The sequence below is a fragment of the Zingiber officinale genome, chromosome 4B, assembly GCF_018446385.1.
Source record: "Zingiber officinale cultivar Zhangliang chromosome 4B, Zo_v1.1, whole genome shotgun sequence".
NCBI lineage: Eukaryota > Viridiplantae > Streptophyta > Magnoliopsida > Zingiberales > Zingiberaceae > Zingiber > Zingiber officinale.
The window spans coordinates 114,068,994-114,084,287 of NC_055993.1; the positions used below are offsets into that span (position 1 = coordinate 114,068,994).

Below are 15,294 nucleotides of genomic sequence, written 5' to 3' on the forward strand. Positions count from 1 at the left end.
GATATGACCTTGACACACAGACCAGGATATAACCTCAGTGCATGAGCCGAAACAAGATCTCGACACGTAGGCCGAGAAATAATAACACCAAGGAAGCTGGACATGAATCACATAATCCGAAACACGATCATGGTTCGAAGGCCGGAACACAACAATGGATCGATAGCTGGAATAATGCCGAAGATGCTCGTCAACATGGATCAGATATCGGATCGGCTTCGGAAAAGTACTACAATGCAGATCGAAAGTCGTCTACGATGATGGGACTCGGCCATGACTTGGAAGTCGTCTGCGACGCTAGAGGCGACTGTGAACGAGCTAGTCGATGATGGTGGCACGGGGCTGGTCAGCGAACGTGAAGGAGAAGAGAGCCGCTACTTGCATGCGGAGGGACAACGATGAAGTGCGTCCTCGTGGCCGGCTACGCGAGTCAGATGGAGGCGATGCGCGGGCTGCGTGGTCTAATCGAAGGCAAAGACAGCTAGAGGGGCGGATGGCGAGGGAGACGAGGCCAGGAGCCATGCTTGGCTGCTGGATATGACGGCGGCTCAGTCGTAGCCATTGTCGTCGGCGTCAAACGTGAAGGAGAAGAGAGCCGCTACTTGCGTGCGGAGGGACAGCGATGAAGTGCGTCCCCGTGGCCAGCTACGCGAGTCAGATGGATGCGATGCACGGGCTGCGTGGTCTAATCGAAGGCAAAGACAGCTAGAGGGGCGGATGGCGAGGGAGACGAGGCCGGGAGACATGCTTGGCTGCTGGATATGACGGCGGCTCAGTCGTAGCCATTGTCGTCGGCGCCGGGCTGCGGGGAGAGAAGGAACGGCACTGGCCGCAGTATGGAGAAGAGGCCAGGCAACAACCGTGGCAAGTGCTGCTTGGCAAGAGTGCGTGGTTGCAGCTTGGCGCGCCACGGCAGTAGTCGGAGGTGGCTGCGGCTTTCGAGCATCGAGAGAGAGAGGAGAGGAAGGGCAGAGGTTCGCCGGCGGCGAAGGAGAGGACGACGAAGGTGGCTCCCTCCTCCTTGGCTTCGTTGGCGGACGTGAGAACACACGCCCCTCTTTGAGCTTGAAACAAGGTCTGGTCGCAGAAGAAGAAAGAGGGAGAGGAGAAGAGGTGGTGGCTGGAGGAAGAAGAAGAGGGGAACGTCCGGCGACGGGCGTCGGCGCCGGCGAGGGGCGTGAGAGGAAGAAGCCAGGAAACGGCTCCTATTGGCGGCGGAGAGAAAAACGCACGAACCAAACTCCCCCTACATGTTACAGTATCCTCATCTTAAAATCTTACCCATACTTTTACCAAATTACCCCTCACTTTTCCATTAATTTATCCTCTGTCCTAAACCATATCCACATCATACACTATTTGGTCCGTTTTGACTTTTAAATTTTTTGACGGATTGATTTCGATTTTTGACGAGACGATTTCAAATTTAAACTTTGAATTATCTCGACGGATTTTACATGTTTAACCGTATTTACATTATTATGATATGATACTATACATACTTAACATATTCAATAATATATATTCACATTATAATAGCTATAAAATTATAATCAATATAATTATGGTGGCAACATTTAATTTATAATAGCTAGTTTTTTTTCATATAATTAGTTACTTATTGAAGATTTAATGTGTATAATAAGAGATAATAATATTGAACATATATTTAAAGGTTAAACAAATATAATTGATATAATTATAATGATAATATTTATAGTAGCTATAGTTTTATAGCTGTTATAACAATCCATACTAATTTTGTTTATATAATTGGTTACTTTTTTTCAAAATTTAATATGTACGATGAGATGATAATATTGAATAATATATTTAAGAAGACCGTGCCATTTTATCGAGAAAATTAGTAGAATGGGATGTTTTTTCCATTAAAAAAAAACTTTTGATTTTTTATCCCTAAAGGGCAATATCAAAATAGTATGTGATTTGATAGATACCGACCCTTAAATGTATTGGTAAAATAAAATAAAATAAAATAAAAGTATTAAAGTAAAAATTGATATCTCCCCGATCTATTATTTTTAGTTTCATGATAAAATATAAATAAATAAATTATGAGAAATATTTTATCCTAATATAGTGACTTTTTATATGAGAAGATTAGACACCCAATGAAATATTTTACACCCGATGAAATTGATCTTAAGATTTATTGGAATAAATATCTATGTAGATACTGATTACGTCAACCCATGAGACAAAATAAAATAAAATAATTGTAGCAAAAAGTTAATTACGCTCACTCCAAACGCCTTTCAGTGTCTATTTTTAGATTATGTGAATAGAGACCGCTTATAACCATTGGCGTAGCCACCTTAAGGAGAGGGGGTGCGATCACCTCCTCTCACATTTTATTAAAAAGTAATAATATATATATATATATATATATGAAAGTGCTTATCGTCACTTTGAGTAGTTGATTCATCATCATTCAATGTCGAAAATTAAAATTGATCACATATTTAGAAAGTTCATGACCTAAGTTATTCATTTGTACCACTTCTACGAGGAAATATCACGATTTGAAATGTTAAGTATTGAATTTTAAAAATAAAACATATAATAATAAATGGATGAACTAAATCGTAGGGCACAAAATAAGGAAGCTAAATTAAAATTGAATTGAGTTTGAACTAAATTCAACAGGTACATATGGAGATAAGAATTATGTTGGTTCAAATTAGAATTGATTTGAAGTTGAATTATGGCCAAACCAAGTTTTCATATTTAAACGAGTTCGAACAATTTAAAAATAATTAGAATATTTTTGACGAAACCTTTCATTTTTTTTTCTCTCCCTCTTCCCCCTATGCATGTTACATCCTAACGTACCGTATGCCACCCCTTCGCCCATTCCTCTCTTTTATTTTTTTTCTTCCTCTTCATCCTCATTCTTCTCCTATTCTCCAATGTTAGTAAACCTACAATTTTTTCCTCTCCTCTTCTAAAGCACATGAGCTTTTTTCTTCTCCTTTCTCTTCTCCAGCAAGCAATAAATACAATACCAGTTGCTGCCCTCTTCTAACAACAAGATCAAGCAGCCATCAACCCTCCTATCTTCTTCCTCTTTTAGTATTTTTTAGGATTTTATTGGCACAACAAAATAGTCATGTTTTGTCTTATCTTGCTCTCTTTCGTTATTGCCGAGCTCACCGAAACTGGTCAAGGTTGCTAACGAAGAAAGTAAAGTTCTCTTTTTTTTTTACTTCTTCCTCTCTATTTTATCTTCTCTATTTTTCTCAAAAGCAATGGTCTTCCAAGAGTTGTAAGTTATTCTTTTCTCATTTCATGAATTTTTGAAAATTGCCTCTCCTAATCGAAAATCCTGGCTACGCTCCTGCTTATAACCGACCCTAAGTTGGCTAAGGGATGAGAGCGTTTTTTTTTCATAAAATATGCCTCCGTTATAAATTGATCTCTTATTTTATTATAATAAGTCTGTCATCCTCTAATCGATTAGGCATCCCATGACCACAAAATAAAAGAAATTCATGAAAAAATGGTATGTAAAATGGTAAAAATAAAATAAAAAAAATGGTATATGGTTTGATAAATACCAATCCTTAAATGTGTTCATTGGTAAAATAAAAAAAATAATAAATAAAATAATAGTGTAGCGGTAGGCTTAACTAGTATGGATCTGAATGCATCCATTACGAAAGATCTTGTCAACCTGAATTCCGTAAGATTCTTGCTTGTCTTTGCCGCCGTATGCTTGTCCTTTCTACACTATCTTAAATTAGCAAACACCTCTGTCAGTCTTTCTCATTCATTAAAAAAAAAATTAATGAAATTTCAGTTCAAAATGATTTTTTTTAAAGATAAATAAATATAAACAATTTTGCTCATCAAATCACAGCATAATTAATTAACACTTGATACTCAGCATTTGTGTTTTCTTCCCACCAATTTATAAATAAACATTTAATTTTGTAATTAGATATTTATTAATATTATTTTTAAACCCTAAAAAAACACAGTAGTGCGGTACGATGACGTAGAGAAACAACATTGGAGGCGTGTTTGGATCAAATTCCCTCTTTTTTAAAAAAATAAAATATTAATAAAATAAAATAAAATATATAAAACGTTTTGTCCGTTCGCTCTGGACTTAAAATGTACCCGCGAGTGAGCAGACCGCCTCCTCGTGCTTTTTAACCGCTTGCCACTCTGCCTCCGGCGCCAGAAACAACAAAACATGCCGCGGCCCGGCCGCACCCACCCCGACAATCTGCTACGGCAGGTCATGCTGTTCCGCCTGCTGCCTCGGAGGAGGAAGATGGTGGTGGTACGTCTGGGCAGGCGGCGTGGGTGGCAGTGGCACGGGCGGCGGCTCCTGACGGGACTCCTGCGGCGGACCAGGCTCCGGTGGCTGGCGGCCAAGTACCGGGAGGCGCTGAAGCGCCTTTCGGAATTGCCGGCGCTGCTGGTGAGGGAACTTCCGGCGGGGGGCATCGCGCCAGTGGAGGCCGCCCAGAGCTCCCGGCTCCTGATGGAGTCCTACTTCGCCGTTCCCTTCTTGCCGGCGGTCGCCATCCATTACTAGCTAGATCTTGTTAATTCAGTCGCTAGCTTTTGTCGACTTCGCCGTCGATTGTCGTGCATCGTGTTGCTTTCTCTCTCCGGCGGTAGAATCGCGCGCCACGCCTGTCATTAATCTGTAATTAACTTCCATATATGGTTTACGCCATTAATTAATTAAACAAGATGCTGGAAAATGAAAGTTGATGTTATCTGATCATGCCTAATCAGAAATCAATGATTAATTTTTACTGTTGCGTCTCCTTGAATTACGTGGATCGTAGTCACACGTTACCGGAATAAATCCAGTATCGATCGTACATTTCGATCAAACTCGCATGGGAAATGAGAAAGGCCCATAAGTATACATTCGTATATGAATGTGACAATCAAAAATTAAGAAATATAATAATTAAAAATTAAGATAATGTAGTAATCAGAAGTTAAGGAAAGATGACGGTTAGACCACCCCATCTGCTGCATAACCCTCAGTCGGACACTAACAGATTGGGTACCCAGATGTACATAAGACCAAGGGGTTCCTGGCCAGTCTCCGACCAACTAGCTCTTCCCCGCTCTAGATGTACATGGCTCAGCTCCCATGGTGCAACTCATCTTCCTCATTCAATGCCCCTGCCCAGTAGCACAGCTGAGTAGTTTCTCGGGCAGTCCGCAACTGAAACTGAGCAGGTACAGATAGTGCTAAATGATAACAGTGTTAAAAAATCATAACAGTCCGTCAGAGGATGACTGTCATCAGCAAGGGAATATTCCAGTGGTCGGCCATTCTTAGGAAATGAAATCTTCTTTCAACCAATAAGAAGGCGCCACTTGCCCTCAGTCATCCGACAGGTTCTGACACCCGACATTCTCTGATATTTGTCAGGCTCCAGAGGTACACAGTGTCATATAAAAGTGGCGTCCTCCTCTCCCTGGAGCAGGTGCGCGCACATTCGCACTCGTCTTCTACAGTTCTTTTTCCTTCATACACTGCTCTTCTAGGAAAAAAGTATCTAACTTGAGCGTCGGAGGGCCTACGCCGGAGACTTTTTATCTGGTTTCTGGTCTCTAGCATTCCATGCGCTTGTCTGAGTGTGTGTGTGCTTTCCTGAGCGCATACGCTAGGTGTGTCCAAGTTGCCTCTCCATCAACACCGATGGCATCTCAGTCGGTCTTCGTATGACTCAGATTCTGGACATGATCAATTTGGCGACGTCTATGGGTATTTCCTGTTGAAATCCCAATGTTGTTTTTGGTGTGATCAATCAAATTTATGTTAGGTCCTGTTATGTTATGATCCCTGTGTCTAAGTGTGCAGGAGCTTAGGAGCACAGGAAGTCGAGCGGAAGACGCAACTAGCGAGAAGACGGCACGGGAGAGAGTCGACGTGCTCGGTGCGTACGAGGGACGAGATGCTGCGGAAGAGTACATCGGTGGACGAGAAGGACGTGCATGACGTTCAAGGGACGAGAAGCCGGAGCAGAAACCTACTCGAGGAGAAGGCCGGAAATTGGGTTCGGGTGAGCCCTATTTCGGTTGACTGAAGCTATGAACTGCTAGAGGCGAAAGAGATAAAGTGGAGCTATGAACTGCTAGAGGCGCCTTCAATAGGAGTTGAAGGCGCCTCCGCGACCTTCAGGTAGAAGCCGCCTTCAATGACCAAAGGCGCCATCAACCAGCCATGGAAGGCGCCTTCCATGGCCGTGGAAGGCACCTTCGACCAGGCAATTTTGGCCGTTGTGGAAAAGGATAAAGTTTTATCCTTGGCCTCGCTGAAGGCGCCTCCCAGCCCTATAGAAGGCGCCTTCCAGCCCTATGGAATACGCTTTCAGCCTGCAGATAAGATTTTCCAAGGGCTATAAAAAGACCTCTGGACTTAAAAAAAATGTAACAACTTCTGTATTCATTTCCTAGCAATAGTCTGAGCTATTAACGAGTGTAAGAGGCTTCTCCACTTTCACCAAAGGAGACTTTTTAAGAGCTTTCATTTGTCTTAGATTAACAACCACCTAGGTTGTAACCTAGTAAATTCTAGTGCCTCTTTCTTTAGTTTCTTATTGTTTAATTTTATTTACTATTGCTGCTAACCTGAGTTGAAAGATCGAGGTGTTTGTTTTTCTGTTTCAGGCAACTCAACCCTCTTCAGTCGGCCTACCCAATCCAACAAGTGGTATCAGAGCCTAACAGCTTCAGGAGGACTAACCGCCGAACGAAGCACACGAGATGACCGGACCAAGCATCTACCCACCAAAGTTCGAGGGAGAGTTGTAAACTGGAAAAAGAGAATAGAGGTATTTTTCAAGATAGACTTCGATTTATTATTAATAATGGAATTTGATTTTGAAGCACCCAAGGGCAAGGAAAAGTTTCAATGGACGAAGAAGGAACAAGCCGACTTCGTGGAAAATGACAAAACAGAGTTTCATCTACTGAGAGTTTTACCGTCATAAGAAGTCAACCGGATCGAAGCTTACGAGTCCGCAAAAGAACTCTAGGAGAAATTCCTGGAACTACACGAAGGAACCTCGGAGGCGAAACTTATGAGATGGAACCTACTTCGCAACCAGCTCACCAACCTTCGATTTAAAGAAGACGAAACCATTGCACACCTTCACTCGAGGATTAAGGAGCTCATCACCGAACTTTTGAATCTCAGAGAAAAGGTAAGCAACCAAGATTCACTAAGGTACGCTCTTAATGCATTCCCTAGAAATACGAAATGGGCATCATTAGTAGATGCCTACTATATCTCTAAGAATTAAGAATCTATTACCTTAAAAGAGTTATTTTCAACTTTTGAAGTTCATGAATCAAGATGTGCAGATTCAAAGAAAGAGCTGAAGCATGACATTGCCCTTAAGGCAAAGATGGACGAACAAGATTCAGAGTCCTCTCTCGACGACGACGAAATGGTAATGATGATAAGACGTTTTAAAAAATTACTTAGATTTAGAAAATCTAACCATCCGTAGAGTAGAAAGAGAAGAACAATCAGATGCTACCACTGCAATGAAGGACACGTTAAAGACAACTGGCCTAAGTTAAAGATCAACGAGAAGGACAAAGGTATAAGAACAAGAAGTTTATCCAAAAGAACAAATACAAGACCCCAAAGATGGCGTGGGGCAAAACGTCATCCGAATCAGAAGTCGAAGCCTTTTCCGGACTTGCGTTGATGGCAAGTCATCAAGAAGATGAACATGAAGAAAGCTCGTCCGAAATGAGCATAGAGAGCATCGATGAAGGGGGAGCGTCAATAGAAGAAAACAGCAATTCAGGGGGAGCTACGGACAACGAGATCGACAAGGTAAGTCAGGTACGATCTCTTCCACCTAATAAGTTGTTTAAATGTGTTAAATTATTAACTAAAGACTGTTGCAAACTTGAAAGAGAAAACAAAGAATTAAAAATAATTTTATCCAAATCTTGTTTGTTAGAAGATTTTGAAAAATTAAAAATTGAGGACATAAGTAGAAACCTTAGAAAACCATACATATTTAACTGTTCAAGCTCAAAATTTTAAAAGACTAAGATAGTATCTTAGATTTCACAGGGGTCAAATCAAAAAAGTTCTAAAAAATTATGTACCCCATAAATTTCTAATTAACCTAGTAGGAAGGAACCTATATTAGATTTCTAAAAAATATTTGAATTGAAATTTCAGTAGACTTTTAGAAAATAAAATTAAATGTTTAAATTCTTTAAAAGGCTTTGTCTAGAAGTAGTTGATAATCCAATAACCAAGAAGGTCCAATGCCTCGTCATAGTCTGGAAGTCAATTACTAAATTAAATATTTAATTATTAAACTGATAAACATGTAATAGTTAATTAAAATAATACTTTCAATCTATGTCAATTGTTTGAAAACTTCATAACTTAAAAAATTGTTTTGCAATTTTTTTTAAATAACAAAATTATTTTCAAAGTTTGTCAAAAACTTCAAAATTATTTTCAAAAACTTGATAAGTTTTTATTTTTTTTGAAAACCTAAATTTTTTTAGAAAAGTTATCCTTAGATTTTTCTTGGTACCCCAATTTTTTATATGATCAAAGGGGGAGAAGGAAAGATTAAGTCTAGGGGGAGGTACTAATTAAAATTAAAATTTTAATTTTAATTTACAATTGAAATTCTTTTTGTACATTATTATAATTTTATTATCTTTACTTGGTATTGCAATTGTTTACTTGGTATTGCAATCTTTAATTTATGGTTAGTTTACCCTAACTTAACTTGGGCTGCTCACATCAAAAAACGGAGAGATTGCTGGAACCCCAAGGTTATTTTTGGTGTGATCAACCAAGTTTAGGTTAGGTTCTGTTATGTTCTGACCCCTGTGTCTATTTGGCATAACTTGAATCCTTTATGTGCTGCATAGGCTAGCAGCATCCTGATGGATTCAAGTCTGGCTACAGGTGCATAGGTTTCATCATAGTCTAACCCTTCTACTTAGCTGAACCACTTTACCACTAGTCTAGCTTTATTTCTTGCTATTTCTCCTTTTTCATCTAGTTTATTTCTAAAGACCCACTTAGTATCAATTATGGATTTATTTGTGGGTTTGGGTACTAGTTCCCAGACTTAATTTCTTTCAACAAATTGAACTAGTTCTTCTCGCATTGCAATTATCCAATCTGGGTCACGTAGGGCTTCTTCTATAGTTTTGGGTTCAATTTTGAAAATAAGAGCTATTTAACTTAGGTTTCTATAAGATGATCGAGTTTGAACTCCTAGGGCTGAGTCACCCAAAATTTAATCAGATGGGTGATTGGATCTTGTCCTAGATAGTCTTATGTTAGGGTCAACAATTGGTTCTTCTGATTCACTTGATTTATGTCTAATCTTATTATCTTTATCATCTTCTATATTTATTATAATTTGATTATTATTTTTATTTATTAAGTTAGGTAAATTATTTTCTTTGTCAAGTATTACATTAATTATTTCTTCAACTTTTAGAGTATCTTTATTATACATTTTATAAGCTCTACTAGTTGTGAAATACCCAAGAAATATACCAGATGTTGATTTTGATATAAATTTTTCTAAGTAATCTTTAATCTTTAATATGTGGACTTTACGTCCAAAAGTTTTTAGATAATTTAGGTTGAGTATTTTATTATAATATATTTCATAAGGGGTTTTATTGTAAAATTTATTAATTAATATTCTATTTTGAATATAACATGTTGTATTTATTGCTCTGCCCAAAATTGATTATTTAGGTTATATTTATTTAACATGGTTCTGGTAGCTTCTTGTAATGTTCTATTTTTTTCATTCTACTAGTCCATTTTGTTGGAGAGTTCTAGGATATGAAAATTCATGATTATATCCATTAGTTTGATAAAATTCGGTAAACCTATGATTTTCGAATCTCCCAACCCATGATCATTTCTAATTCTTTTAATTTTTGGTATTTTTTTCATTTTCTATTAATTTGCAAAAATCATTAAAGATTTCAAAATTTCCATCTTGGTTTTTAGAAATTTTACCCAAGTAAATCTTGAGTAATCATCGTATAACTAAGCACTATTAGTTTCTGCTTAATGACTTGGCTCCGTGTGAATCAAATAGATCTAAGTGTAGGAGCTCAAGTATTGAGTTGGTTCGATTTAGATTTGTTGGTTTGTGTGTTGACTTAGTTTGTTTACCTTGTTGACAAGAATTACAAATTGTATTTTCTAAATTTTTTTATTTAGGTAGACATCTAACTAAGTCATTTTGACTCATTTTTGAAATGAGTCTAACCGAGTCTTCTGTGCCACAATTTGGTTTCCTCTTGTTGTGTCAAAAGATGCTTGAGTGAGGAGGTTGGTAGGCCAATTGTGTAAATGTTATTTTTCTTAATTCCCTTAAGTGTAATTTCAAAAATATTTCAGGATTTTCGACATTGTTAATTAAACATTCAAAGTTAGAACAAGTTATTAAGTATCTAGAGTCACACAGTTGACTTATGCTAAGTAAGTTAAAATTGAATTTATCAACTAATAAGACTCTTCGAATAATGAAATCAGAACTCAGTGTGATATTACTTGTTCTAATTACCTTAAGTTTTTCATCGTTACCAACCGCAACTAACCCTAAGTTCTTGAGTTTTAGCTTGGTGAACTTCAATCGGTCTCTAGTCATGTGTCTGGAGCATCCACTATCCAACATCCATTGGTCCAAATCATTATGTTCCTACACATAAAGTATTTGATTTAATCCACTATCCAACATCCATTGGTCCAAATCATTATATTCCTACACATGACTATGTGAAAAATGACTTTTTACTTCGCCACAATTTACTTCGTCAATTTAAATATACAAAGTAAAAAGTGTATAAGCAACTTTGCTGCAAAAACCGACGAAGTATATACAAATATAGACTACGCAGGTTTAAAAACATGGGCTTCGCTTTAAACTAAAATAAGCTATTACTTCGGAAATTTGTTAAATACCGAAGTAGTAATGTTGTGAATACATTTTTTAGTGTTTACTCCGAAGTAATAGTACAAAGAGTTAACTTTTATTTTTACAAAGAGACTCTGACCACTTTTATTTCCCCCCACTTCCTTTCATTTTCTTGGGTTAGGGCTTCTGATGCTCCTCTTCCGAAATTGAGTTGTTGGACCTCCTCTTCCTTCCCCTTCATTTCAGTCCTCTCCGTTCCCCCTCGTTAGGGCTTCCGATTTGGAGTCTTAGGCAACAGAGACGAAGGTTTGCAGTAGCCAGCCAAAAATAAGGTTTGGCAACTTGAACTTTCTTACGCAGGGTTTAGGTTGCAAGTGTTTGAAATATATCGTATGTTTTCAATTTGACAGAGCTGGCGGAAGGCTGAGGTCCAAGTTTCTTTCCTTCGATTTATTTTTCTTATTCTTCTTCTTTTTCTCCTCCTTTATTTTGCAAAATCGTGTTTTAGACGGTCTCCAATTTGTTGTAGGTTTGGTGCTATTCTTCCAACAAAGACAAGTGTTTGGAAATTTTTTTTGCTTTTTTTTTCAGTCTCTATGTTTACAAGGTCATTACCTAAAGGGCTGATTCATGATGCTTTCTTGGAGTAGATACTTCTGTTTTCGATTGTTCTTTATTTGGTTTGTTGTTGTGGATCGTGTATTGTGGGATTGATTTCTGTTGTGAAAGTTTATACCAATTAAAATTGTTGGTTTTTAATGTAGAAGAATGCATTTCAGCTGCACAAATATAGATTTTTATTGAGCACTGACTATACTTCATGAAATTTATGAGTCATCCCATGCTTTCGTTCTTTATATATCCACATATTGTACAAAATATGCATTATTTTTCTTCATGATGAGTAGAAAATATTGACAGCTGTTGGAATGAGTATAAAATACGGAACTGTGCTCGATATGAATTTGACTACCTTTTTGCAGTCTTACTCTAACTTTTGCTTAACATATATGTAGTATCTTCAGGTTTTGATCAAAGAACACATTGAGCTAGCGATAAATAATTTTAGCACGATAATTCTGAAGAAGTTTCTTGGGATTCTGTTGTACTATAATGGATAAATCCTGGATTTACTTAGATAGGAGGTCCAAAGAGTATGAGGAGGGTGTGGAACAATTCATTAGAAGTTGTTTGCAGAATCCACATATCGACCCCAATTTAATTCATTGTCCTTGTTGCAAATGTATGAATCTTAAAAAGGGAGCGGTTATGTGGATTCGGGAGCATCTTTAATTCAATGGTTTCAGTAAAAATTATTTGAATTGGATTTGGCATGGCGAGACTGCGGAGAAGGATAGATTAAATTCGAGTGTCAACCAAGAGCGAATTGATAATTGTCATGATGATTTTGAAACTGTTAATTTGTGTGAGGCAGCGTATGATAACCATACAGAAAATCCAGAAGCATTTATGAAGTTTTTGGAGGAAGCAGAGAAGCCACTGTATAAGGGATGCAAACGTTACACAAAGTTGAGTGCACTTGTAAAACTATACAATACCAAAGCAAGGCATGGGATGAGTGATGCTCTATTTTCAGATCTACTAGCAGATTTTGGGGGCATGCTGCCAGATAACCACAATCTGCCATCGTCAATTTATGAAGCAAAGAAGACGTTGAGTTGTTTGGCTTTGAGTCATGAAAAGATTCATGCTTGTTCCAATGATTGCATCCTTTATAGGAAACAATATAAAGACTGCGTAAGCTGCCCGAAATGTGGCTTATCAAGATGGAAGCTAACCAAGAAAAATGTTGAGAAGGTGTTCCTGCCAAAGTGGTTTGGTATTTCCCTCCCATACCAAGATTTAAGCGCATGTTTAAATCTTTAGAAACTTCCAGAAATTTAACATGGCATGCAGATACTACAAGAGTTGTTGGTCAGTTACGTCATCCAGTTGATTCACCGTCATGGAAATTGGTGGATCATATGTGGCCCGACTTTGGAAGTGAGGCAAGAAATATTCGCCTGGCACTTGCAGCCGATGGAATTAATCCTCACAGCAATCTTAGTAGTCGTTACAGCTGCTGGCCAATCATGCTGGCCACATATAATTTGCCTCCAGACATGTGCATGAAAAGGAAATTCATCATGCTAACGATGCTCATTTCAGGGCCGAAACAGGCTGGAAACGATATCGACGTCTACCTTGAGGTTCTGGTTGATGATTTGCAGCTGTTGTGGGAAGGAGTTGATGGAGTTTATGATGCTTATCGAAGGGAGGTTTTCACTCTTAAAGCAGTTCTTTTATGGACCATCAACGACTTTCCTGCATATGGTAACCTTAGTGGATGTACTACACATAGTTATTACGCATGCCCAATATGTGGTGAGGATACTTATGCAAAGCACTTACAAAATGGGAAGAAAATGTCATTTGCTGGGCATAGACGATTCCTACCACGATTTCATCCATATCAGAGGCAAATAAAGGAGTTTAATGGCATGGAGGAACTTGGTGAAGCAGGTAGGCCATTATCTGGAATTAAGTTATTTGACAAGCTTTCAGACATAACATGTGAGTTTGGAAAGAAAACAAGTGTGAAGGGGAAAATAAGGAAAAAAGCAAAGGAGAATATTGTGGAAGACATTGAAGAAGAAAAGTATGTTGGAGTTACAAATTTCAGTAAATGTTGGAAGAAGAAGTCAATTTTTTTCAATCTTCCATACTGGAAATACCTACATGTTAGGCATTGTCTCGATGTTACGCACATTGAGAAAAATGTTTTCGAGTCTCTGATTAATACTTTGATGAACATCAAGGGAAAGCCCAAGGACAATGTGGCAGCTAGGTTAGACATGGTTCAGATGGGAATTAGGCCTCAATTGGCTCCTAAAATTGGTGAGAAAAGAACATATCTACCTCTTGCAGCATGCTCATTCACAAAAAATGAGAGATTACAAGTATGTAGGTCATTAATGGATATAAAAGTTCCGGAAGGTTTCTCATCAAACATGAAGAATCTTGTCTGCATGGATGAGATGAAGCTGAGTAGCTTGAAATCACATGATTTTTATTACTTGAATGCAGTTACTTGTATAAGTACTTGAAGGAAACAAACAGGGCTGAGTATGTGTCGTTTGTGGATCCCAACAAAATACCAGCCGCTCAAGATGGCAGTACTGTTGGGACCGAAAAGTAGCTAGAGGGGGGGTGAATAGCTCGTCGCGTGCTCGTTGCTCGGCGTTGCTTGTTTCTTCAAAGATGCGCGGCGGAAAATACAGAAACAAACCACACAACGCTAACAAGGTTGGTTTACTTGGTATCCACCTCACAAGAGGTGACTAGTCCAAGGATCCACACCTACACACACACCCTCCACTAATAAAACTCTCCTTTATGGTAACTACCAAGGGCGGAGAAGCCCTACAAGACTCAATACAAGAAGAAAGGGAAAGGTAATGAAATACAAGCTTACAAGCTTACAATGAGAGCAAAAACCCTAACCCTAGTTTCTTCTTCTTGCTTTGATCCGCCTCTTGACTTGGACGAACCTCCAAGAGCCTTCAAGAACTGGCGATCTCGAGCTTGAGAAGAGCTGTGGAGAAGCTGGTGAAGATCTGAAATGAATCGGTGAAGTTCTGCCGCAGCCATCGCACGCCTGCAACTCAAATACGACGCAACGGTCGGATCCCGATCGATTCGAAAGCTCCCAATCGATCGGGGAGGCTTTGGATCGATCCACGGATCGATCCAGAGCGCCTCTGTGCTCTGGAAAAATGCCTGGATCGATCCACGGATCGATCCAGCGCTTATCGCGCGAAGCAGCAGCGTCCCAATCGATCCACTGATCGATTGGGACCTCTGGATCGATCCAGAGGCTTTCTGTGCGCTGGGAAAAGCCTGGATCGATCCATTGATTGATCCAGAGGCTTTCTGATTGTTGGGAAAGGCCTGGATCGATCCACTGATCGATCCAGCTCCTGGATCGATCCACTGATCGATCCAGCTCCTGGATCGATCCACTAATCGATCCAGCTCTTGGTTTTTGCCCAAAACCAAGTCCCAAGCCTCTCAAACCAACATTCGGTCAACCTTGACCTGTTGGTATATCATGCCTAGCATCTAGTCACTCCCTTGACCTGCCAGGACTCCCCACCAAGTATCCGGTCAATCCCTTTGACCCACTTGGACTTTTCTCTTCGTGCCAAGTATCCGGTCACTCCCTTGACCTACTTGGACTTCCACCAGATGTATGGTCAACCTTGACCCATCTGGATTTCCTCATGCCAAGTATCTAGTCAATCCTTTGACCTACTTGGACTTCCCAACACCAGATGTCCGATCATCCTTGATC

General features: G+C 39.1%; 1 protein-coding gene across 1 annotated transcript; it reads left to right on the forward strand.

The window, feature by feature from the left end:
• Positions 1 to 5,143: 5,143 nt before the first annotated feature.
• On the forward strand, positions 5,144 to 14,047 carry LOC121978560. The gene is made up of 4 exons (XM_042530890.1): positions 5,144 to 5,232; positions 5,429 to 5,483; positions 12,372 to 12,780; positions 12,858 to 14,047. The coding sequence occupies exons 1-4, from the start codon at positions 5,144 to 5,146 to the stop codon at positions 14,045 to 14,047; spliced, it is 1,743 nt and encodes a 580-aa protein (XP_042386824.1).
• Positions 14,048 to 15,294: the final 1,247 nt, after the last annotated feature.

What these genes read in the sequence shown, in the direction of transcription:
- LOC121978560 (XM_042530890.1), top strand. Translation starts at nt 5,144, where the DNA reads ATGGTGCAACTCATCTTCCTCATTCAATGCCCCTGCCCAGTAGCACAG. An exon ending in TCCTCCTCTCCCTGGAGCAG is followed by an intron (nt 5,484 to 12,371) that starts GTGCGCGCACAT and finishes AATTTGTGTGAG; the next exon opens with GCAGCGTATGATAACCATAC. An exon ending in GTTCCTGCCAAAGTGGTTTG is followed by an intron (nt 12,781 to 12,857) that starts GTATTTCCCTCC and finishes CATGGCATGCAG; the next exon opens with ATACTACAAGAGTTGTTGGT.